Source organism: Lycorma delicatula, chromosome 8 (assembly GCF_047948215.1).
Source record: "Lycorma delicatula isolate Av1 chromosome 8, ASM4794821v1, whole genome shotgun sequence".
Classification (NCBI taxonomy): Eukaryota; Metazoa; Arthropoda; class Insecta; order Hemiptera; family Fulgoridae; genus Lycorma; species Lycorma delicatula.
Window position 1 is genome coordinate 22,478,782 of NC_134462.1, and position 27,587 is coordinate 22,506,368.

At 27.1% G+C, this 27,587-nt stretch overlaps 2 protein-coding genes across 7 annotated transcripts in view; both read left to right on the forward strand.

Annotated features, from left to right (window-relative positions):
• Positions 1 to 12,768, forward strand: part of Atg13 (Autophagy-related 13) — a 276,218-nt gene extending 263,450 nt beyond the window's left edge. For all 6 annotated transcript variants that reach the window (XM_075373349.1, XM_075373351.1, XM_075373352.1 and 3 more), the window contains one exon: positions 4,590 to 12,768. In XM_075373349.1, the coding sequence (XP_075229464.1) occupies positions 4,590 to 4,802 (213 nt within the window). In that variant the 3' untranslated portion in view covers positions 4,803 to 12,768. The remainder of the gene's footprint in view (positions 1 to 4,589) is intronic.
• A 3,473-nt stretch (positions 12,769 to 16,241) lies between these two features.
• LOC142329151 (solute carrier family 15 member 1-like) overlaps positions 16,242 to 27,587 on the forward strand; it is a 47,559-nt gene continuing 36,213 nt past the window's right edge. Inside the window, exons 1-5 of the mRNA XM_075373494.1 lie at positions 16,242 to 16,271; positions 17,821 to 17,902; positions 19,714 to 19,855; positions 22,846 to 22,932; positions 27,056 to 27,330. Of these exons, the coding sequence (XP_075229609.1) occupies positions 16,242 to 16,271; positions 17,821 to 17,902; positions 19,714 to 19,855; positions 22,846 to 22,932; positions 27,056 to 27,330 (616 nt within the window). The remainder of the gene's footprint in view (positions 16,272 to 17,820; positions 17,903 to 19,713; positions 19,856 to 22,845; positions 22,933 to 27,055; positions 27,331 to 27,587) is intronic.

Consider the following 27,587-nt stretch of genomic DNA (forward strand, 5'->3'; position numbering starts at 1 on the left):
TTGAAATATATTAATACATTTAATATCATTTTAGTAGTGTGTATTAAGTTTTAGTTAACTAACGCACTTAATGTAATAACAAAATATTTATTACTTTTACTAAAGTGTATATAAGTATAAAGATCTCTTTTAAAGAAAATGAGATAAAATTAATTTGTAATACAAAACGTCTGTTTTAAAAATCTATATATTATCAACATACTAATGTTTGTTGATAACATACAAATTTAAAAATAATAACTTAATTCAAAAGAAGACCATAAAGTTTTGCAATGTTTTACCTCTGTATTTGTTTATCTGTTATTAGGACAAGAAATTATTTTTCTTTTAAGATATAAAAAATTCTATTGTGTATATGTCCCAACATTAACTGTATTTGAAAAATAATGGACTATTAACAAAATTATTTTTTAAATGTTTTCATTCAGAAAGCACAGAAATAATAAATTAATTTTAAATACTTAGTGTAACTTCAATCAGTTTGCTTGTAAATTAATGTAATTATCTAAATCATTTCTATTTAAAGAATTAACTAGCATACAGTAACTGTATTTTAGTATTATAATGTCTGTCTAATTGACGAAGTAATATATTCGTTTATTTATTTTCTATAAAACGTATTTGTAGTTACCTAACTTGTAACTTCTGCTCTTTTATTGGTTTTGATCGTCTGTTAATTCATATTTTGTTACTACACACTGATATATCGTGTTATTTTCAGTTATAATTATTTCATCATGTGTGCCAATCTATTACATCGAGTTAAGTGGTTTTATTTTTTCCTTATATTTCTGAACAACCCAATAATATTTTTTTTTTAGCCGTTAAAATTTGTATTTTTATTTCATAATTAATTTCTAGTATCAAAGATGTCCAAAAAATTATCATATGGTTGTATTTTTAAAATCCATTAAGTGAATTGTTAGATTTTTCTACTGCATTACTGTTTGTGAGGCTGGCAGTTGTAAGCTGATGAATCCACATAGACTTAGTTCATGTTAATAGTGTAATGATTTTACCTGATTTTATCTTACTCTACATAGTTCATAACTGTGCTGATCTTTTAACCAAAACATATTTACCTTATTTATTTACCATATTTACCCTTGTACTGTGTGTTTCAAATTGAATATTGGGGTTTTAAAGCTATGTTTCTCAATTTTCACTTACATTGATTAATTATACATTAAATTACCCAAACAGTTTTAGCTATGCGTAAGCTCATAAACTGTTTCCTGTATCTTCCACTTGAAAGCGCTAGTAGCAAAGATGGCACCCCCCTTCCCGAACAGAAGTTTTCTGTGTCATATCATGTCACATTCAGTGACAAATCAACATTTTGTGTTAATGGAAGAAGTATATATACTCATAATGTGAGTATCTGGGGATCAGAAATTCCTTAGTGTGAATAAGATTCCCCAGAGCAGAATGTTTTTTGTGTCATATCTCAATGGTAAGTAGATTTTTTTTTTTTTCACGGAAGCAAGTGTATCTGATATCAATTATCTTGATATGCAACAACTATGGCTGTTTCCTCAACTGCAATGCAAACCACAAAACTTTAGTTGGCAACAAGTTGGTGTGTCTCCTCACTGGATAATGCTGTACATGATCAATTGAATTGAATTTTCCCTGATTGCTGGATTAGTCGCCAGAACCAGATAACAGGGCTTGTTTACCGTGGCCTCCACATTCGCCCGATCTGACCTCATGTGATTTTTTTTTTCTTTGGGGGTTTGTAAAGGATTAAGTGTATCTGCCACGTTATCAGCTGACTTACCCAATTGAGACAGGATTGAAGCAGCTGTAGCAACAATTACTCCACAGTTGCTGATTAAAGTACGGGATAAGAACTCTCCTGTAAGATGGATGTTTGCTGTGTGATGAATGGTGCACACATTGAACACTTAATAGGAAAAACTGTTTGAGTTGCTCTTTCATTTATCAATGTAAGTAGAACCTAATAAATATTAAATAACTAAAATCCCCATAAACATTTTGAAACGCATTATATTTCGCTGTTTAATCCTCTGGAATTTTTTTACACATTCTTCTGTTTTCAAATTAACTAAGTGTGGATATCGTAATGTATGGTCTATTGACTTTTTGTCTCTACAAGGTTCTGTCACAAATTTCTTTCCTCCATTCAGTTTAGATTAAGTTATTTCTTTTTCATCTTTCTGTTGCACAATATTCCAAAGGTCATTATTATTTTCCTTTCTGTTTTTGCTATTTTTGTTTCATCACCATAAATTGCTAAACACTACAAATAATTTAAAGAACAGCTTTCTAATTCATAGATATGTATTTGATATTGGCAAACTTTGCATGAAAATTCTTGCTTGTGCTTATCCAGGCTCAAGCAAGAAGGGTTTACTTAAGTAAGGCGGGGATGCCTTACTTAAGTAAACCGCCCTTGGTAGTAACATTTCTGAAGATGTTTTCTTGTTTTCAAAAATGATAAAAAAATGATTGTTTTCTTGTCAAAAATGATCAGAATTAAATTTATTTATGTCTTGCTATCTTAATCTTAAATCTAGAGTTATATTTATTGTTTTTTTTTAATTTTGTTCTTTGTAGTAGATTCTTCACGGTTAAAAGCTTGTATCCAAGCCTTTTCCTGTATGCTGTGTTACATGTATTTTTATTTTTATTTCTTCTGTTGTGTGTCAGTAAGTTGTTAGGTATCATTGCTTAATTAAATATTTTTCTTTTCTTTTTGTCACTCATAAGATGCATCATTGATTGTTGTTTTGTGCGTTTCATTTTCTGTATATATTGAATTTGAAATTTTGATTGCCAGCAATTATGTTATGAAAGTAGGTTGAATTAATTTCTTACAATTATATTTCTAATTCTAATTCTGTATATATATTTTAGAATGCTGAGATAAATAAAAGAAATTTAACATGTTTGTATAATAATTAATTGGTGTCTGTTTAATTAAATCATTTATATCTTGTAAGAAAACACGTTATTTTTAATAAGTGCATTATTTCATCAACTATGTCAAAAATTCTAATGTTGTGTTAGAAGTGAATTATGATCTTCATATTATTATTGATTTTTATTATTGCTTTAAAGTTGCTAAATTATTTAAATAACATTCAATTTTTCGATATTAACCTGCTCTACAAACTCACAAACTTTTCCTTAAAGTTATTATGTTACATGTTTACTTGAAGTTTAGTGACAATATAGCTCCTGGAGGATCAGAGTTTCTATCAGAAATTTTCTTCTCTTAGCTGAAAAAGTCCATGCTTTAAGGCACAGGGTTCCATTTTAATTTATCAAATTTAAAAAAATTTTATTGCATAACTATTTTTGATTTTGATAATATTTGGTATATGATGACTACCCACCTTGTAGTGGTCAAAAAATACTTCTTTATATTTAAAAAAAATGTTTTTCTTCAGTGACAGACTATTTTCTAACTTGCCAACAGGTAAAAGTAGTTATTTTTGTCACTTTTTCCATAAGCTATAGCATTCTTATTTTACATCATACAGAGGTCAAAAAAAGGCTTTTTGGAAAGAGTAAAGATGGAATTTCATCTTGGTGTACTCAAAATTCATTTTGCTATGTAACCAAATCTTATACTGTTTACTGAAGTTACGTTTATAAATTGTTTTTTTAATTTTTGTGCCCTAAATAAATAATTAAGGGCTTAGAGTAACAGGCCTGTTTTTTACCTTTTAACTTTTAGTTACTAGTAGTACTTATTAAAAAAAAATTGGACTGTTACCGTATGTCTTTCATTAAAAAAAAAAATGGCCACCAAATCATAAGAAACAGTAGATATTAATTGACCTTGCCGCTTTTATTAGCATTTAAATAGAGCCAAATTGCTGCAGATAAATAAATAAAAAAATATTTATTTATTTATTAGAATGAAAGATTTTATAAAACTTTTTCCAGTAGTAGCCAAGAAATGTCATGCATGCAACATATTTTTTCAGGGTAAATGCTTGGGCAATTATGGTGTTTAAATGCTAATCCTTAATTGCAGGTTTTATGAATTTTTCAAGCGATACTGGTTGGCATGAATGCATGTCTTCTTGTTTAATTTATTTTATATTTATGTTTAACTGTAAATATAGATTCAATGAAGTGTGATTCTGTTTTTGTTTTTACTTACTTTGTGTATGTGTGTCAATACTACCCTATCAAAATAAAGTGTTTATATGGAGGGCAGTACTAATTCTGTTTACGTTGCTTTAGATAGATTAGTGGTATGAACATTCACTCTTTCTGCAAGTGTATGATTAGATTGTCTTGTAGACATTTGTAAATTAAACTTCTTAAAAATATAAATCAAGTTATTTGTGGTATATTTTTTTTGAAAATAACAAATAATATGTATTGTTTAATTTATTAGAAATGACAAAGTGATTCTGAAAGACAGCATATACAAAAATTTTCTAGTGATATATTTATTATGAGAAGATTTTGTCCTAATGTCATCATCAGACTTGTATAAACAAGTTGAGTATTGTGGAGAAGCTGCTCTATGGTTGACTTTGTCACTTGTGTGGATGTTCTTTTTTTTATTATTGATACAAATAATTAATGGAATTTTTTCTTTTCAGAAAACCCCGTTCGCTGGTTCAAATGCAAACACGGATTTGGGTATGTTTTATCGTGAATGTCAGAGCGCACCTCCACTACAAGCATTCTCTGAAGATGCACTGGTTGCAGACCAAGTTGGCGATTTAACCAAACAATTAGAGGCATTTGAAACTAGCCTTCAGGAATATGATACGGTTATCAGCTCACTTTGTGAAGTGGACAATAATAATTGAACTTCAAATTCTTCCCTGATGTCACTGTGTATTTTATAATTTATAATAACTTTTGTTTTTATAAAAATAAATAATTCAAAATGAAAATTAAAGCTTATTTTGATAATTTATACATATATATTTATTTTTTTAATTGGAAATATTTATTGCTTAATTTTTGTTTTAAATTATTTTATTAAGGTCAGTAGTTTAAATGAATTGGCGCTTTATGGATGTAAAATATTTATTGTATTTTATTTAGGTAAGGTGGTGTTGGTATGATTTTTTTTTTAGGAAAGGGAACTGAATTTTTAAATAAAATTTCGGCTCTGAAATTCAAAATGATTTTTAGTATTAAATATTTATTATTATTCTTTTTTAATGTGCCATCAAAAGTGTCATGATTATATAAGAGCTGAATAATTAAAAAAAATATCACTAATAAATTATGAAATAAACATTTATTCTTGCTAGTCAAGGTTTTTAAACCGAATGTTTACAGAGGTTTCTTTAATAAGATTTATTATAATCATAGAGATGTTACACAACTGTTTTAGTACACATATATTATAATTATTTAAATATACAGTACGACATCATAATTCTTCAAGAAAATAAACAGTTGAGCATTTAATTTAATTAGTACAAGTGGTGTAACTACCGATTAAGTTGTAAGATTTTCAATTTATTGTTAATGTAATTATTTATTTATTAAAAATTACCATGATGATTAAAAAAAAAGAAGAAATTATTGTGGGATATTTATCGGTTAAATAATGACCGATTGTAAAAAACTTAATATTAAAAAATTACAAAGATTATGAAAGAATAAGTGGTGAGGTTTTTCCTAGTTTTTTAATCTTGTGGGTTTTATTAAGATTTTTGACTTTTTTCCATAGGTAAAATGATTTATTGGTTTTCAGTTATTTTACAGTTGTTACTCCTTGAAAATACATTAAAAAATGTTTAATTTGAAAAATATATTAAATCCTCTCAAATTTAATAACATAGAAAAATTAGATTTGTTTATATAATTCCAATATGTACTAGATTCCATAGTATTCTAAAAACCAATGTTCTGTAAATATGCATTTTCTGGAAATCTATTTATTTGTTATTATTAAACATGGTTTTATTTATTTATCGCAAGTTTATAATAATATATCAATCGTATGCCTCATTTATAATTGTAAAATTATTTAATTTATTAACATTCATTTATATTTCTCATTAATGTGTTTCCCCCCATAGCACAAAATGTTTCTTTCAATTAAAGTTATCATTTAACACAAAACATGTTAAATACAGGAAGAAAATAATTAACATTTAACTAATTTTATTGGAGAGCACTGCGTACGTACACAATATTCGAAAATACTTTCTGAATAGTAACACTTGTAACAGTCTGAAAGTATATAATTGTAGATTTAATATTTTATTTTTCAATTCCTTCATATTTTATTTTAACTAATTAGTAAGAAACATTTTCCTGTATCAAATTACTGAGTACTGATAACTGAATAATTGTCATTATTTATGAACCGTTTTCTTATGGGCTGGAGAAAGAAATTAAAGGTATATTTACACTAAAATTTTAAGTAGGTAAATTAATATTGAAATGAAAAAAATTTATTTCCTTATTGATGATTTTTTATATTTTTTCAAGTTTGTTGATTGACATTGTTCATTTTAAATATCTTTGAGAAATAATTTGTAGAAATGGAACAGATAAACTAGTGATCGAGACAAAAAAAAAACACAAATTAGAACAACTAAACTTTACATAGAAAATATTTACTATAAAAACAACCTTTCTGTAAGTGTAAAATTAAGGCATTATAACGCAGTAGTAAGACCAGTCATCTTGTACAGCATGGAAACTACAAATATAACTGGAATAGAAGATTTACAACAACAACAAGGCCACAGACAGATGAAATAAAGAGATACACGATAAAATGAAGACCTGGAAGTAACTATAAGTAAACTAAGACTAAAATTCTATTCCAAAGGAAGCAATCAAGACTAAAGACAGATTTTCAGTAAACTCTAGAACTACAAAGGTCAAGGTGGCTATATTAAACAGATGAAAGAAGAGCTCAAAAGTTCAACATTATAGAAAAAGACTGTATAGATAAAAAAAAATACAGAAAACAAATTATTGTATTAAAGGTTTCTGTAGGTGAAAAGAAAAAACTCAATAGAGGAAAATGGACTGAAGAAAGAAGAGCTAAACTGTTTGAAAGAATGAACTTCTGGAAGAAAAAGAAAGAAACTAAATGAAATTATATTTGCGTGGTCCTAGAAGGCAGAGAAAAAAATTTTATACATTAATAAGTTTTGTTTAATGTGATGTTATAGATTAAATTTAATAATTCTTTACTGTTTGGAGTAACAGTAGAATTGTGAATGTATATGCATATGTAGAATATGTACGTACTATTTATTTTACTTAGTTCTACTAGAGAATATTTTGAATTAACTGATTAACATGAACTTTCCCCAAACAGATATTTTGATGGTTAGGTCATAAACCTATTAGCCTTTCTTTTAATCAATTAACTCTGTAGCTAATATGCATCAATTTTTTAAAGGCGGTTGAATTTGTCAACATTTAATATGTATTTGAATTTTTTATATTGATTTCAAGGAAGTAAAACATGAGAACATTTCAAATGAATATTAACGATCATATAATTCTACGTTTCTGCATATTATATTGTATACTGTAATTTACTTATTTTAATATGAACAGTTAAAGTAAATGTACCTTTAATTGAAACAAATGCTATTTTTAAAAATTTATCCTGTGCAGAAAATTACTATTATGGGAAGAAACAGTTCTTTCGTTTTAATTACTTTTTTATTTGAACTATATTATCTAATGGGTGCTTATTATTGTTTTTATAATTTATTGCAAAGTGTAATGCGTGTAATTTATGAAATGCCATAAACATGCTAGTGGTGTTATTTTGTGGAAATCCGTCAGTAGAACAGACAGTTGAGAGAGGAAGTCTGTTTAAAGAAAATCTAATAATAAAACTTATTTCTGTAATAATTTCATACTGATAACAAATATTTAAAAAAGAAAAGAATATTAATGGATGATTAGGATTTTTCTTTTCTCATAACACTTCTTTTTCATATGAAAAAAGTATATTATATGTTACGCATCATAATTTATTATGTGATTTATCTGAATAAATTCCATAAAAACCTTTTCAGTGGCAGGTTTTCATGGAAACTATATTTTTCAGGGCATATTTTTTTTACAAAAAAAAAAAATGAATATATTTATCATTAATCAAGATCAAGTCTTTCTTTTTTAAACTCTTGTAAAATGTTATTATTCTAAAAGAAAAAATAACAATGTGTATTTGAAAATCTGACTGAAAAGTATTCATAACATATGTAAATCATATGATTTGTATATATGATAAAACCACTGAAATAAAAATATATACAATGTATAGACTTATTTCAAGATGAGTCTAATTTAGTTACAAAACTAATAAATTATACGGAGTATGGATAATAAAACAACAATTTTAGATTATAAAACCCGCATACTTCAATTAAGTACAACTGAATGGAATAAGCTTACTTTATTCTGATGTCATGTACACAATCGGTTTTACAAGAGAAATAATTAAAATGATTCTAGTTTACAGATTTTTCAATAGATAGATCACACTAAGCTTTACAAATTTTATTGATGTGCTTCTTGAAAAGCAAATTTCAAAATGAGTGTATTCGGGATGCTCTTTGTGAGTTACGACAGAGCTCAAATGAATATGTGTAGGTGTCATACTGAAAACGTTTTATAAACTCTATAAATCTTTTTGTAGAATTTATTTAATAAATACTCCTTCAGGAACAAGCTCTATTCTTAATGTGCGCTTTCTAATAAAGTAATAAAAATAAATTACATTACCATTATAAATTAGATGCTACCAGTTTACTTAACAGGATGACTGTTTGTATTAATTAAATTGAAGAAACACAATTAAGGATTGGTGGCATTATTTGTATTTACTATGAGTAACATTAATTTTTTTTTCTAATTCAGAAGAATGTGGTATGTATTAAAGTCTGATATTAAATAAATAAAATGAGGGAAAAACAAAACTTTGAACGGTTAACTAACACAATTTATGATACAGTTTTATTAGATGTGTAAAATAAATGTTAATCTATTTAGCATGAGACTATGTGCTAAACATAAAATAAATAAATAAAGAAGACTGATTGTTGAGCTAAGTAGAACTTCATATTGTTAATAATGAATAATAGAGTAAATTGAATAATTTGTAGATATAATTTTATCACTACTTATATTGAGTAGGTTAATTTTGCAAAATGTATATTTTTTTATGTTAATTATGTTGTATATTAAGCTTTACTATTACAGTTTGGTATTATTTAATATGTACAGTATATTTATTGGTTTATGAATTGCTATAATTAATATCTGTTATAAAAATGTAATTTGTAGTATATTATTTTTTTAAATTAATATATTATTCTTTTTAGGTTGATTAAAAAAATAATTATGTATGCATATCACTCTTTCATGAGTATTTCAGTATTTAAAATTGGTTTATTCTTGTGATTTTGTGAAGAATCTGAATTTGTTCCTATAAAATATTGATTGATATTTATGTAAAATATACACTATTTAATTTAAATTTCATCTGCTTTTATTCATTGGTATTTCCTGTAAATCCTATCATAGTGCCACTAGCTAATTGCTTCTATAAGATTAAGTATGTGTATTTTAGTTTGATGTTAAATATCTTGGAGTGGGCAGTCAGATTTTTTATAAAAGTACATGTAAAAGTATGTAATTATTGACTTTTTTCTTTTTGTGAAGACTGACTCTACAAGATCATGGTCTACAAACGTTTTTGATTTTGTTATCAATTATGAATCAAGTTTTATAAATTAAACATTAAAATTAAATTATGATGATCTAAACCTGAAAGAAATCATTTTATAAATCTTTTACTAGTATAAGGATTTATTTACTTTTATACCAAAATAGTTTTTCAAAGTGAAAAATTTAATTTTGTTATGGATTTTGCCAATTATCAAAATACAGCCTGTTCTTCAAAGCTCTAAAAACTTGTCCTTTTTATTACAGATTTACTAAAAACAAAGAATGCTCAAATAGTGTCTGAAAATTGTAGCGTCTGAAAAATGGCAATCAATAAAAAACTGAACTAACTGAATTTTTAAGTATACTTTATAAAAATCTTATGTTCTGTTTCCAAGATATTTATCCTTAAATTTGACTGCACATAATATTTAATGTAATAATAATGAGGATATACCATTAGGTTTTAGGAGTACAGTTTATTGAGAGATAAAAAAAGGCTATTTTTGTAGAATTTTAATTATTTTTTACAAAGTGGTCCTTATTTTGTTGTATTTAGGTATTATGTCTTGCTCAAATTCTTTGTACACTGTTCTAGATTGTTTTATGGTTTCTGTGAAAAAGCTCTCTGTGGTAATTGTTTTCGGATTAACTTAAGATTTGTGTAAGATTTTTAATATATTCATTTTTCATGAAATTCATAGATTGTTCTGATGAATTTTACTTTTGTTTTATGTACCCTGTTTGCATACTATTTTTCTACAAATTATTTCTTGAGACAATTATAAAAAAAATATGTGCGAGTATATTTATTTTATTTTATATTCTTATTAAATGAAATTTGAATCGCCTATATTGCAAATAGTGTAGCCTCAAAGGTCCTGTGCATGACATTAAACTGTCTTCATCTATTCTGTAACTGAGCAGATACCTTTATAATTGGTACATCACCTCCTTCCTTTACTCTTCTTCTTTTGTTACCCTTTATCCATTCTTTCTTAAATTGGTGTGGTGGGAAATCATGTCAGCTGCTGTTTAGGTTTCATCTACAATAGTTGGCAAAGTAGGTCCCCAAATCAGCACTCAGTGGTGGAGACAACCATCCAGAGACTTTTTGTTAACTATGCAGGGTCGCACAAAAATTAGTGATGAGGTGTGTATCATCTCATCTTACTTTATTTCTATTTTATACTTTACTGATATTTTTATTTACTGTTAAGTTGTTGGTTGAAAGTTGTAAAATTCTTTCCCTAAATGTAAATCTACCTAAATCATGGTTCTATATTTTATTTGAATTTCTTTTCCCTAAAAAGTCGTCACTGAGTGTTTTTTTTATAAAAATATTTTCAATTGTGTACCATGTGGTCTTATGAAGAAGAGGTGGGTTTTGCTTTTTGTAAAATTTATCTTACTGAAAATTGAAAAAATTCTTCTAATTAACATCTGATTTCTTAAAGATGATTTTATTAGATTTTTATAGTTATGTATTTTTTTTTACATATTTCTGGTGTTGCAACATATCAAAATCAATTTATCTATCCCTCTTCTATCACCAGTATACACTGGATGACATTTTAAAAATTATCCCAGTTTTTGCATGTCATTTATGTCTTGAGAAATTTGGTATTTACGTTTTACTAACTGGTTGTAAAAATTCTATAAGAAAAAATTGATTTACTGGTAATTACCAAGTACAATTTTAAGTTGAGTGTAAACACTCATAATTTCTCATAATTCATGTGACTGATATAAACAATTTTTATTTGAATCATATGTCCATTTTAGTTTTTCTCACAATTATTTAATTGGTAATTTAAGAAGCAAGGCACAAGTAATAATTTGCCTAGTTGTGTGTGTGTTTGCACACGTGCGTGTTTGTTTGTGCATATATATATAAAATATTTTTGTGGGATCCCATATCTTCAGTTGGTATTAAATTTTGTAACTACAGTAAATACATATTCATTTTATAATTTGTTAAATATTTTTTTTTTTAATTTTGGAATTTGTTATATATATATATATATATATATATATATATATGCAATGTGTATGCTGCTATCCACTACTGGAATATATTTATAATTTCAATAATTATTTTAAAAACAATTATTTAACTCCACCAGATATATTGGTGTATTACATTTGAAAAAAAAAATATTTATGCAAAAAAAATTCATATATGTCACTGTAAAAATTTCAAATAAATGTCGGATGGTTACTGACTTAGCATTCAGTTTTTTCTTTGCAGAATCTTTATTCTCATGCATGGTCATAAACTCATGTAAGTTCTGAGATTTTGGAACCAAATTAATTTATATTTATTAATGCTATATGAATTATTGTATATTTAGAATTAATATATCCTGCATCCATTTTGAAAATACTTTGTATTTTTTTGTATATTTGGTGATAAGTGAAGGATATGATTTAAGTCTGAATATCATCTAAAATACAAGTTGTTTGATTGTTAACAAAATATTTTTTAATCATGAATTTACACTTAAAGTATAATATAAGAATAATTTTAAAATTGTTTGGTTCAAAATTTATATTGAATTTTTATTGAATAACGATTATATATTAATTCAACAAAACGCTATTATGTTGTCAACACTGTACATTTAGTTTTTTTTTTTTATGTACTTTTATCAACATAGAATGTATTTTAATGCATTGCTTCACCGTTTTCATGAAATTTTTTTCATGTTTTTAATCAACCTATTCTTTTATATGCTTTGTACAGAATTGATTTATTTCTGGTAAATATTTATTGAAATTATTTCATAATTTATAAATGTGTTTTTGGATGTATATACCCAAATTGTAAAGCATAATTATGGAGCTTTTGGTGCTTAAGCTTAAATGTAAAAGTAAGCACTTACAAGTTGTGTTATTGAAGTAGTTGACTAAATTAATTCTATTGACCTAATAATCCTATACTTGTAAACAAAAAATCATATGCTTAATTTCTCTGCTAGTTATAAAAGGTTTTGTTGTTCTGCTAGTAAAGGTTTTGTTGTAAAAATGAACTGCTGATACCTAAAAACAAATACATTATTTAATTATAATGTCCACTATACATATATGAATAAAAAAATAATGACTGTCTTTAATTTTATCATTGAACCTGCATCCAGTAATTTTTTAAGATTGCTTTATCTAATAAAATAATTTGCCCTCTGAACAGCTTAATGATCAGTTCAGATGGATGTCTACTGTAATGGTGGGAGGGGGTTTGATAAAAATTCCATATTTTACAATTACTTTCTATACTAAATATCAGCTGTAACATTTTGTTATTTACAAAAAAATTTATTTCTCTTTTACACATTCTTAATATACTTTTATCTGCTTATTTTTTTATACATCTATTTTTTATTTTTTAGTTATGAATAAACAAGGTTTAACATCTTCATACAATGAGCTTTTAAATATATAAGATTCAAAAATAAAATTATAAAACTTTACTAATTAAACCTTTATAAATGGAGTATTTTATGAGTGGATAAGTCTGTTCCACATTTTAAATAAATGACAAGAGATTCTCTTGCCCTTGTCTGCTTTTATTGCATTTACTGTATTTTTCTCTTGTTTGCATCAAATTATGAGCTCTTATGCCTGTAATTAACATCAGTTTTAAACGTCCTGGATTCTTCTTGCTAATGGGTTGTCTTTTTCTACAGTATTTAATTATACTAAATTAGAATTATCATTCTAATTCAGAAGTATCATCCAAATTTGTCAGGTGGAAAGGCTAGAAAGATCTTGCATGAATGCCAGGCAGAGATTACAGAGAGCCAATCGGAGGGAAGACATTGATCTTCTCACATATTGGCTGGACAAGCTCAGAAAAGGACTAGACAGGACCTAAGTACAAGTTATACAAGATCAAATGGCAGAAGTGGAGGGAACTCTGTGATGTCCTTAACGAGGATATCTGGGGAGACAGCTACCAAATTATCAAAAACTTTGATAGGCGTCTTTCTGCCCTCAACAGGGCTACACTATTGAATAGCACAGACCCTTTCCTTTGTGCTATGCACAAACCATTAATATACTGCTTGTACCACAGAACTCATAGTAGGCAGTTGTGATATCAAATGTGGGTAAGAGCCCCGGTGTGGACAGTGTGCCCTGGTAGGTGGTCAATGATTAAGCATTTATAAAACTCATCTGTGGTGCAAGCTCAATGCTTTCAGTCACGTTATCACCCAAGAATAAATTCCAAAGTCCTGTAAGTCTGTCCAGTTAGTGTTCCTCTGGAAGGAGGAGAGGCAGGGCAGCAACTCAGCATCCTTTAGGCCAATTAAGTGCTTACTCAATTATCTGAGTAAATTTTTAAGGAGGGTGCTGACTAACAGGCTTAACCAAGAAGTGGAGGCAACAGGTTGTCTTAATGATGCACTGCAAAGTTTCAGATGTCTGTTTAATAGCTTGTTTGTGGTGGATCAAGTATTATTATTTAATTTATGATGACAGGGGAATAAACAAGAGGTTGTGTGATCATTTTAAGTTGTGCTGAAAGTAAGTAGTACCTATATAGGACTTTGTACCCTAGAGATGTCTGAAAGTCATCCCATATTTAGTTCCAAATATACAGGAAATCCAGGCAGTATCCTTCATTCTCCAAGATGTATGAGATTTCTGTGTGACTACAAATACCTGGAAAAATAGACAGTCTTTACTGGATATTTTATTCTGTCAAATAAAATAGAAAAACAAATTAAGATGAATATTTTTTAATGAGTACTAATAAATATCAATAAATGAATATATATATATATATATTTAAATGGCTAATAGGTAGCCCTTTTTTGTCTGAGGTCCCTAAAATGTTAAAAACAATTTCTTCTTATTGTTTATAATGGTATGTTCATTATGATTTAACAAAACTCCAATTTTAGATTTTTTGCTTTTAACTTTATCCTGAAGAAGCAGTTATGTGACTATTCCCATTTTATCTATTCAACTAATAGGAACTGTCATCCCCATCTTGCTAAACTATCTAAATGATACCTATTGTGATCACAAGTTCATTAGAAAAGTTTATAAGTTATGAAGTAATCGACAATTTTAATTATTTATTGTTCACTTGCTACTTAAAAATCACACAAATACTTGCAAATAGCATGTGAATTACATATAATTATTAAATATGAATTTCAAATATCAAAAAGAGAATGTAAAAGGATTTTTCTAAACTGATCCCAGGTGATATCCTAGAAATTATTAATATCAGATTCCAAGAATCTACCATATAATCAAAGTTTGATACTAATAGGAGATTTGTTACTTGATAGCATAGGATATTCTTCAGTGTATCCCTGGATTTTCTCCAGCATCAGACATTTTTAACTCTGATGTTTTCATAAAATCATTGAGCTTCGTAGAGCAAACAAATTCCAGATTCTTCCAGTAACCTGTATATGCTACTGGGTTATCCTTTGGCTATCTTGAGGGTATCCTTAGGTTAACTTACTGCAAATTAATAATTATGTAAATATTTTCTTTTTTAATTTAAACTTGTTTCAATATTGATATCTTGTAATATATACGTTATCTATACAGGAAAAAAATACAAATTCAACTTTTTAAAGAACGTTTAAAGTACAAAAATAGATACAGTATTAATTGAAAATGTTTTACTGATTTTGTTTTCTGAATATTCATTCAATTCATTGAGGTGAGCAATTGTTCCATTAAAACATAATTATTCTTCATTAGCCCTGACTATGCTTATCAAGCAATAATTTGCACAACCTTCTACCACCATCCATCAGTTAATTTTACTGTTGAAGAAATATTCATTCTCCTTTATTATACAGAATTATTATATCTTTTAGTATATTGATTGTATGGTCTTCACTGCATATGCATTTTATGCAAACTTAAGTTTAGCTAATGTTAAATACTGGGTATGTACTAAGGTTTCCATTAAAGAATCTTCATTCTTGTATATAAATTTAAAGATATGAAGACATTAATTTAAGTAGTATTCTATAAATAAAAAAATTCATCTATCAATAAGCTAGAATTTATTGTTAATAAAATTTGTAAGATTTTACTTGTTATATTTTAAAAAAGGGGAAATGATGCTTTGGTATTTTCAGTATTAAATTTTCACCCCTAATTTACAATTTTTGAAGGAAAAATTCAACAGAGAAAAAAACAATCTGTGTTGATTTTTTTGACCGATTAAAAATATGCATTAGTATATATTAGGTACTTATGTTTTTATATATATTAAATCAGCAATGTTAAATGTGGAATTTATAGATTAATTTTTTTCTTTTTTTCCTGCAGTTAATTGTAATATTTTTAATAAATTTTTTTTCATTTAATTTTATAACCAAGATAAAGAAGAAGTGTGTAATGTTTACATCATGTTAAAAGTGTCATGTTTGATAATATTTTGTATTTAATATAAATGATACAAAAAATAAATTTCAAGAACCTTTATATTTTTTAATTAATAATATTTTTTGTCAGTTAAATAACATTGAATGTTACTACATAACATTTAACATACATTTTTAAGCGAGTTTAACGTATTAATTTAAAATAGAGTTTGATGGTTAAAAATGTCTGTATCTAAAGCAGCATCAACTGCTGTAAGTTTAAACTTGTTTGTGATATTAAGTAGTGATTTTTTAATTTTATTTTATAAGTCTTTAATTTGTTTTAAAATAAAAAAATAATATTTACCACATAGGTAAAGTTTGTTACCTAGAAGCTAGTAATTTTTCAGTGAACCAATTCTGTTTTAAAAGGTAGTATTAATGTATGTTGAAAAATATTTCAACATGTTAAATATTTCATATGTTGTGTGGTGTTCTTTGCATAAAATTTGTTTCTATTTCATAGAATATTTCTTGCTATTTTGAATTATTTCCAGGTGAAAAACTGTAAACTTTTGGGAGGAGGGAGAATTGAAAAAGTACCAAGTAATTAATGGACTAAAAAAAAAAAAATAATGTCATTTAAATTTAATAGCAGTAAATTGTTAAATTATTTTTTATATAAAATTCATCTTCTAATGAAAACTAGACATGAAATAGTATCTTTACAAAAATCATCTATAAACAATATTAAAAAACATGTTAAATTGTATTTTATTGATGGAAATCGACATGCTTTTGTTTAAAATATTTTTCACTTCAACGTTATAGTCAGAATGCCACAGGTGCCCATTATTATGTTTATTTACACTACTGAATGTAAAAAAAATTATGCATAATTAATTATGTAGAATTAAATATATAAAATACCTTTAAGGATTGATCATCTTGTACACATATATGGCTGATTTACACATGTTTTAGTGATCTGAAGTGACCTGCTTATAGAAACATTATAGAAAGCAGACAACTTCATGAAAAAATAGCACTAGAATACTTGGAATTAATGTTCTGGAGCAGATTTGGATAAAACTATAACAAATAAACCCTTAACCAGATATTTCAAAATCTAGTTTTAATTACTAGCATTTACAATATTATAATTACAATAAATTATCATTTAAATTTTTCATTTGAGAAAAAATTGTGTTGAAAAAATGCAGCAAAAACAAATTTCAAATTTCTTTTGGTAAACAATTTTATAAATTATATTTGTTCTAAAAAAATATTTGTTTATTTTTAAAGACATGTTATTTATTTTATTCTGTAGCATTAATTTGTAATTCATGTATACTTAATGTAAACTGTTGGAACATGTCTACAGCCTATCAGTTTTGATCATCTGGTTATCCACAGAAACAGGCATGTTTATTATAACACTTTCCTTGCATACTTTTTAAAAAATTGAAAAATAGATGATTTTTTGCTTCACAATTAATAGAAAATTACCGCTGTTTAGATGATCTATCAGATATTAAACATCCATCATGGGGTAAAAATATGTATCCGATGTGGCTGAATTGTAATGAATACAAAACCTTCCTATTACAGTCAAATTGATCCAAGAATTACTAAATATTATAAAAATATAATATTATTAAGAGCTATTAAAATATTAATATTAGATTATTTTAAAAATTATACCTCTACAAATTTAATATTATTTGGAAAATGACAATACAAATCATTTGTTATCACAAAATTTCAATACTTGATAACTTCAGAAGATTTCAATACTAAATATTATATTTTTTTTTTATAGGCTAATTCTCCCTATCCAAAATCAATATTTCTCATAATGACGACAGAATTCTGTGAACGATTTTTATTCTGTGGTTTAAGGAGTAAGTAAATTAAGTTTAAGTTACAGTATAAAATTGCATCATACAAACATACCAATATATCTGTATAAACAAGTAAAATATTTAGTTATACAGTGAATCCTTCAATGAATAATAGTAAAAATCATTACTTCTAAACATTGGTAGCGTTACAGTTTATTTAAACCTGTACATTTGCTTTAGCCCCAATTTTGTCTAAAGTATTAATCAAACAATTTCAATAGCTTCATTGTGCTAATATTCAATTTTTCATTTGAGAAAAATTTGTGGAGAAAAAATGCAACAAAAACAAATTTCTTTTGATAAACATAATTTTGTAAATTACGTTTGTTTTAAAGTTATTTGTAAAGATATGTTATTTATTTTATTCTGTAGCATAATCTAAGCCCAGAAAAAGGTGGTAATAAAAAAATGGACTCAGCAGAAGCTTAGTTCAATATTATAATTTATAAGTTAAACTACATTATGAATTAATACAAGTTATGAAATTTTAATTAAAACATTTTTTTAGCCTGCTGTTGTTAGTCTGAACTTTCAAAACATATTTCTTTTGAATAATGAGTCATCAAAGCTGGCTATATCATGAAATTAATCTACTAATTCAAGGCTGCCAATTAAGAGTATTATTTTGTGATTTTGACCAATGATGAGTAATAATTGGTGCCAGTCAGAATGACAGTGTGTACCGGCCCACCCATTGATAAATTTTCTTTTAATATGGTCAGATAATATAAAAAATAATTTTATTTAGCATGGCCCATTGGTATATATAATATAAAAATATATAAACTATAATTCCGCTTACCAACCAATGATGGTAAGCGTAATTATAATTTATATATTTTAATATAAAAAAGTATGCTTATACAGCCAGGCCAAAGCGTATTCAACTGAGAGATTCAGATAGTATCACAAGAAGAAGAAGAAGAAGAAGAAGGTAATGTTTTGCACAGTCTCAGGTGGTTTCAACACAGTTGATAAAGCCCTCAACTACTGCCATTTACTGACAAGCCATAATGGTTCTTTTCAGAACCATTTAACGGCCAACCTGAACATGCTACCCCAGACTCTGAATCTGACCACAGGATACTGAGCCAAAACTATTCTTTTAAGAACCAATTTGAACTTTAGAATCCCGTGTTAGCTCAATTGTTAACTAATAGAACTCACAGATCAAACTACTCTTTTCAGGCCGATCTATTAAGATGGATGCCAGTCTGCTTCTACATCACTGATTGCTGTAGCAGTTAACTTGCTGAAGGTACTTTTCAGGGCCTCTGATATTTGAGGAGTCTTTTTTTATTTTTTAGGATCAGAAAAAGTGATAAATGTAATTTATCAATCTTCATGCAAATGATAATACTACATTAATATAACATAAATATGTTCTGTTAATTTATTGTAAGAAATATAGAAATGAGGTAACTAACAATGTAATGGTCATGGTGCGGAAATATGTTTTGTGTTTCTAATGTTAATAAGAATGTACTTTTTTGGTTGTTCGTGTATCAGATTTGAAAAATACTGGTATGATATTTGTCAAATTTCAGCTGAATATTTTTGATTTAGTATTCTAAATATATCAGCTAATTAGAATTTGTTTTCTTCAGAAGTACTAACTTAAACATAATAACAAGTAGAGTATTTTATTCACATATATATATATAATTAGAATAAATATAATTATAATTATTTATATTATGTATGAAATAAAGTGAAAGTAATCAGATTGTATTCTGGGAACACAATTTACTATTCACTTAATGGATATAACTTATATAATGGATTCTATATTGTTTGATATTCATTTTCAGCTATATTATCATTGTATTTAAGAAACATTTTACTCTTTGGTGAGTGCAAGGCAACTGTAATTTATCATGTCTTCATAATGTTCTGTTATTTCTTTCCAATTATTGGTGCAGTTCTAGCTGATAGTTTTTTTGGACGTTTTAGGTAAATAAATTATTTACTAATGTATAAATTCTACATAATATTTAAGATACTTTTTTTACATTTCAATTCGCAATATTAAAATAAATTCTTTTCTTGAGTATCAGAAAACTAAAGTGTCAAACTATTATTTTTTAACAATTAACTCTATTATTAGATAATATAATATAACAGATGTGGAATTCTTCCTTGATGAAAAATAATAAATACTTACTTAAACCTTGAACTTTTAGCCAATTATGTGTATTTCAAAAAATGAAAATAGACAATTCTTCAATGGATTTCTTAAATGAGGAGGGTGGTGCATTAGTAGGGAAAACTGCTTCTGATCACTACTGAAAATATAATTAAACCCCTTTAATATTCCTTCCACCGACTAAACTAGAAAAGGGAACGAACAAGGATGTTCCATACACAGGTGTAGTAAAAAAAAAACTACCTTCCACTAGCAAGCCAGGGTCAGCACTGTCTCTCTCTCTCTCTTGCAGCCTTGCGTGCAGTTTCCTGTGTGTGCATGCGAACAACAGCCAAACACCATGCCGCTGGAACTGTGAAGCATACAGTTCCATATAAAGATTTTTATATCTTTTTCATAAACTGGGGGATGACTACTGACATTAAGCTTAAGGATATTATGTTGTACAAGTATAAAGGAAGAATTAAAGAAAAAAGGACGTATCAAATTAAATTTTATTGATAATATCAGGTGGAAATAGGGGGTGCTGCAGTTTCACATTGCCTATATGCGAGCTGCCACTGCAACTAAACCTACTTCAAAAATGTTAAAAAGAAAGATAGATGACTATCTATTTCTTAAATTTATTTCACACTCTGATACATACAGACTTACAGTAAATTAACTACATTCCACTTTTTTATCTTTATATTGAAAAATTAATTTTGTAGCTTATGAAAAAATGTCAAGATTTACAGGGTTTGAACTTGAATCTTTCAGATGAAAGGCAGAGATGCTATAAGATTGTGCAGAGTTGGGAGAATGGTAGTTAGGGTTATCAGTAATATCATTCTACTGAAATATTTTACAATATATGAAAATCTAAGATAATTTCTTTAATTTTTATACTTTTTTTATGATAGCTGTGGATGAAGCAAAAATGTAAATAAAAAATTAATAATATTTATTATTTAAAATGCAATTTAATGATACATTATGAGATATAGCATTGAAAATAAAATATTTTAGTTCAAAACAATATCTTACAAATTCACATTTTGAGATCAAATTTACGTTGACGGGCAATAAAAAACCTTATGTTTACCCATGATTTCACATAACTTACTTGTTTATGTAACCTTGTATTTTGACCTTGTGCTTATAAAAACTACATTTTTTTGACATAAAAATTAACATTTTTTATGTTAAACAGGATTTATAGCTGACAATTGTAAAATGCTGATGCCAATGCTTTTATTGTAATCATCAGTTTAAAAATTATTTTAATATGTGTTTTTATCAAAATATTTTGTGCAGAAAAGTATACCTCAGCAAAAATACACTTTTTTTTATTTATAGCAATTTCTTTAAAAAAAATTGAAGATGTTAAATAACTTTAACTCTATAAGAAGTGTTTTACATTTGGTTTCTTTTTATAATGGAAGTAAGGGTTAAAGATAATTATTCTGATTTAGGTACAAAAAGTAGAAATATAAAAATCCTGTTTCAATTAATTTGTGCTTTCAGTAATAAACAAATCAATTAAAAATTCATCATTTATCAATGACTAATTAATTAAATAATTACTCATAAATGAAAAACAAGCCACCAGATCTTCTACACTTATGAGAACTCCTTCAAACATTGACAGAGTCAGGCAAGCAATGACCAGGTGCTCTCAGTGCTCAACTGAAAAGCATGCTGCAGCCCTTTGTTTTTCCCATAGCAGTGTCTGAAGAATTCTGTACAAGAATTTGAACTTTCATTTGTATAAAATGATGGTGCAAGATCTAACTGAGAGTGACAAAGCAAATAGGGTGATATCTTGTGCAAATTTTATTAACTTATTTACTGATGAAATGATTTTGCTAATGAGTGTCAAAATACATTTTCATTTATTGGGCACAGTGAACAAACAAGATTTTTGTTACTAGTCTGATAGGAATCCTAAGCAGCTTCATGTGGATTCTCTTCATAGTAACTGTCTGGTGCGCTCTGGTAAGTTTTGGAATGGTAGACATTTATTTCTTTGAAGTGGAAGTGCACATCATAACAGTCAGTTCTGACCAGTACGCAGCGACAGTACAAGATTTCCTTGTTCCTGAACCATTTCGTTTTTGGATCAACTTGAATGCAGGTGCTTAACAGGATAGAAAACAGACCCTATTACCAGATCATCCATGGTAGTGGTTTGACAAATGTTTCAGGTCACATAATTTCTAAAGGAGATGTTTCGATGGCCGGCTTATTCTCCAGACCTATCATTATGCGATTATTTTCTCTGTTGTCTGAAGATCTGAAGTCTGGAGTATTCATCAGTAGACCTAAAACATTAATGAATTCAAAGCCTCTGTACAAGAAGAAATCAGAGCAGTCCCAGACAACATCCTGCAATCAGTGATGTGATAGATACAGGACAGAGTACAGTAATATCTAGAAAATAGTGGTGGAGATATGTTATTTAAAAAATGAAGTTACAGCAACAATCGGCATTATATATAATAATCAGTTATAATTACACTTTAAAACATACTTAGGTAAGTTATATTTTGTATCTTTTATTTCATTTTTGAAATTGTCAGGCTCCTGTGACTCACTCTGTATAAGCAATTTTGATCTCCTCTACACTTGAATAAAATAAAATAGGGTTAATAATTTTTATGCCTCTTTTTCTTTCAATTAATGTAAGGTAGTTTTACAATCATGCATCAAAGTTTTTATATACATTTCTTAATAATAACATACATATTTTCCTGTTCTAGTACTCATATCCTCAATTATATAAGCCATCTAATAATATTTTTTGCTTTATACTTAGGACAATATTGTACTTTGGTATGATATATGTTTGTGGGAGCATATTATTAAGTCTCTCGGCTGTTCCTCTTTTCACAACTGAAGCAATGTAAGTCATTATCATATCAGTAATTATTTTATCAGTAATTACAATTTATAATACAATTATTACATGAACTGTAAGTAGAGTAAAACAGTGAATCAAATTATCAAAAATAATTTTTTAAATAAAAATTCATTCTTTCCATGTTTAAAAAATTACATTCAGAATATATCTTTTAAATTCATACTGTAAATAAACATCAGGATTATTTTCAACATTAATGAAACCAATTCTACATTATGACAAAGTAATATATTAAATTAAAAAACATCTTAAAAAAAAGTTTTAATTCTCTGAATTATCCTTAGTTTTTAAGCAACAATTACTGGACTAAAATAAAATTGTTCTTTGAAAAACAGACAAATAACACAATTATATTAAATTGATTTATTTTTAAAAATATTACATGTAAAATCCTTTAAGAATTAAAATCTACTTGAAGCTTACACTCAAATATCAAAGAATAGTTAAGTGTAAGGATTGGTAAACATTTCTTACAAATTCTGTTCCAATTACTTTACTACTGACTTTAATTTTGTGTCTCTTTTAACAAAATACAACCCGACCAAGTAAATAAAAGGACATTTTTTCACCCAGAGGAAGTACAACTCCATTCGAAATTCAAAAAAAGTTTTTTTTTTATAAAATTGTTTATGAGTTTGAATGTTTTTGCACATAATTCATTTTGATGGAGTAAAGAAAAAACAACTATAGAGTAAGTCTGGTTATTTGCATTGTTTTTTTTCTGAGAGGAGTTTGGACCAAGATGTGACATATTTGACACCTTGAAAATATACCTGTTTACGCCATTGCGTAAAGCAGTTTTTAAGTTAATTCAACTGGTTTGGTATTTGATTTGTTTTCATATAAAATTTAACAGTATGTCAATCTAATGAATATTTTAATTATAAATAAGAAATTTTTTCATACACTGAAATTTATGCTTTCCATTCAACATACATACAAATATATGCTCAATTGATTTTTATTTATGACTTTTGTATTGATTATTTATTAAGATTTAATTCTTTATTATTTCATATGTATAATGTTTAAAAAAAAAAAAAAAATAAAATAATAAAAAAAAAAAGAAGAACTAAACGTAAACATGTTACAATTCACTTGGCTCCCGTTGATTCATTCAGCTCCTTTCGGATGCACTCGGCGCCTGACGATTTAGCGGCTCTTCACCGTTCACACAGCTCCTTTCGGATGGACTCTGCTTCTATCGACATCACTCGGCTCTTTACAGTTCACTCGGCTCCACCTACCCTATATAAGCCGGCTCACCACTAGAGTCAGGTCTTTCTCTCGCGATCTCTCAGTGCGTGTCTCTCTCTCTCAGCGTCTGTCTCTCTCAGCCAGTCTCACCTCACTTCTACTTCTGCGTCACTTCTTCTTCGTCACTTCTACTTCTTGTGGTCACTCTCTGTGCGTCGCCTCTCTCCGACCATCGTCTCTCACAGTCTATTTCTGAACATTGTCTCTTACAGTCTCTCTCTGAACATCGTCTCTTTCATCAAAGTTTACACTAGTTAACCAGTAAATTACAAATATTCTTCGATAATGAATCTTTTTATTGTATGTTAAAGATCCTTTAAACATTATGTTTGTGCTTTTTCTTCTCTATAGCTGTATGATAAAATATTAACTTAAAGAAACTCATGTAGACATATATAAAATCCACGATTATGAGATTACATTTTGTGCAACTGAATGTCAAGATATTAGTGTTTTTCGTCCGTTAAACTCTTTGTTATTATAATCCAGATTACATCCTCCGTTAGTGAATATCAATATATTGATGTTTTTCCATTCTACAACAATCGTCTGATGAACTTTCTATTGTGATAATCCAGATTACATTCTGTCCCAGTGAGTATCAAGATATTTGTTTTTCATTAACAAAAAACGGTAATCGTCTACTAAATATTAAGGTAATCCTCTGTTAAACAATAAGATACTATTATTATACTCTGTATTGTTATTACACACTGTGTATGTAAAAGAAATATTTAATTATAAGTGTTTACCTATACTTTATTTAAGGATTGTTGTATATAAATATCGCACAAGAAGATTTAGTGCAAAGCATTTGTCTTAACAAAACAATAATATGCAATAGTGTATTTATGCATTTTTTTTGTTTTTATGAACTTTGTTATATAACTCTGTTTTTCAATCGGTTAAAAATAAAGTCCAATATTCTTTTGGCAAAAACGAGCTATTTGTAATTTTATTTTTGTAACTTTCCCCAACAATACCAATATATCATTCCAGAGTTTAAATTATTGTATATTTGAGATATTGTATATTTCCAAGGTTTATCCATCTTGGAAGTACACATCTGTTACCTAGGAAGATTTATTAATTACATTGAAAGTTTCTTTCAAATCTCTCAAAGAGTAACACATAACAGAAGGTCAAAAATTGATTTGATCATCTAATTTGTTTTTTTATCTTATGACATTCAATCGTGAAAACAGGTTTTTTAACCAATTTACAAAACAAAAGTTAAATTTAACATAAAATATTAATTTGTCCTTACCCTATATTTGCAGACAAAAATTAGTGTTTTGAAAAATTCTTTGCACTATTTATATCACAACAGAGTAAATATCAATTAAATTTAACATCCAGTTAAATTTTGATTTCTCTCATGAGATAACAGAGGAGAAAAACTAATGCAAGGGAATATAAGTCAGTATCTTACTAAATAAAAGAATAAAATAAAAATACAATGTACTGATTAAACCCCATTGAGGGGAGGATGAAATTAGAATGATGAAATATAATTACACTTACTCTTAAACAGGCTCTTTGATTCTGTGAAGAATACATTGGTCTTGTGTAAACAGTAGGTCAGTTCAGGTAGGAGAATTTGTAAATTTAATTTTTCTCTGTTTAATGGTTGGACACACACACACACACAGTGTGTGTGTGTGTGTTTTTTTTTAATTTTTGGTTTAGGTATTCCAGAAATTTTATACATAAACACAAACATTTTTATTTTATTTCTTAAAATATTTTTCACTGACATCAACTTTTAACTAACATTGATTGAAATTATTTAATAAAATTTTAAACATTTTATAAGTAATGTATGTATTTATTAATCAAAATACTTCTTTATCACTGATAGTTAAAAAAAAAAATAGTGGTAAGATGGTAACAGATGATTTAATTATTTAAGTGATCATATTCAGATGTGTCAACTATGAATACTCACTGATATACATTATCAGACAAATATAATGGTTTAATTGATGTTGGTGTAATTTGGACCTGATTAACAGGTTAACATGTTGAACTTTGTAATGTATTTTCTTTTTGTAAAATTTTGCTTGAAGTAAAGAAAATAATTGTAATAAAAATGATACATTTTTAATTTTAAAATAATTGAATTAAAAATTTATCTTGTTCATAGTTGACATTGAGAAATAATTACATATCAAACTTAATTAATATATTTTTAAACTCAAAAAATGATATCTCATAAATTAAATTTAGAGCCAAAGAAAAAAATTATTTCTTTACATATTGAAATCCAGATGCATTGATGTAAACTGATTAGATTTAGTGGTGAAAAGAAAATTAAGGAGAGGGGATATTTTAAAACTGTGAAAGAGATATTACCTGATGAACTTACTGCTCCAACAATGCTAAGTAAGATTATTAATATGATGAATAACATGATTTTAAAATCATATACTACAGTAAGGATAAAGTCAGAAAACTTGTAATGATGAGTTGACTAAGAACCTAGAGTGAATAAAAGTATTTTTGTGATGAGACCAAGAGTGAACTACTAAAATGTAGCACATTGAAAAGTCTCATCAACCATACCATACATTTATGAGTGGATAACTATTATTGTCATAAAGGCAAAAAACTAAAATGAATTTTTACAATCTACCAATTTCTAAATTGTAAAATCCTCTAATATGGTGAAAAAATATAATTTGTAATTTATCTTGAAAGATACATAAGAGAAAAATTTTCTCAAAATTAAGGTCATCATCATTATTATTATTATTATTATTATTATTATTATTATTATTATTATTATTATTATTATTATTATTATTTTTGTTAAGTTACCATTCTGTCAGATAAATATATGTTTCAGATTCGTTTCAATGTTTGGACTATTTCTGATTGCCATAGGAACGGGAGGAATTAAGCCATGTGTAGCTGCATTTGGAGGTGATCAATTTAGGCTGCCTCAACAACAACAACTCTTAGAACAGTTTTTTTCAATTTATTATTTTACTATCAATTTTGGAGGACTAGTGGGTATGTTAATAACACCAGTATTAAGAACGACAGTAAGATGTTTTAATAATGACTCATGTTATGCTCTTGGATTTGGTTTTCCTGCTGGGTTGATGGTGATAGCATTAGGTTTGTTATTTGGGTACATTGATTTAAAGTTATTTTATTAAGTACGAGGGTTATTTTTTTTCAAGGTTCGATCGGTCACGAAATTAAAACCACAGTGAAAATAAAAAATTTTTTATTTGTAACAAGTACTTACATAGTTATGCTATTTCTCTACATAGTCGCCACTCTGATTTAGACATGTGTCATAGCGTGGTACCAACTTTCCAATACCCTCATCATAGAACTGAGCCGCCTGTGTTTTCAGCCATGTTTCTACG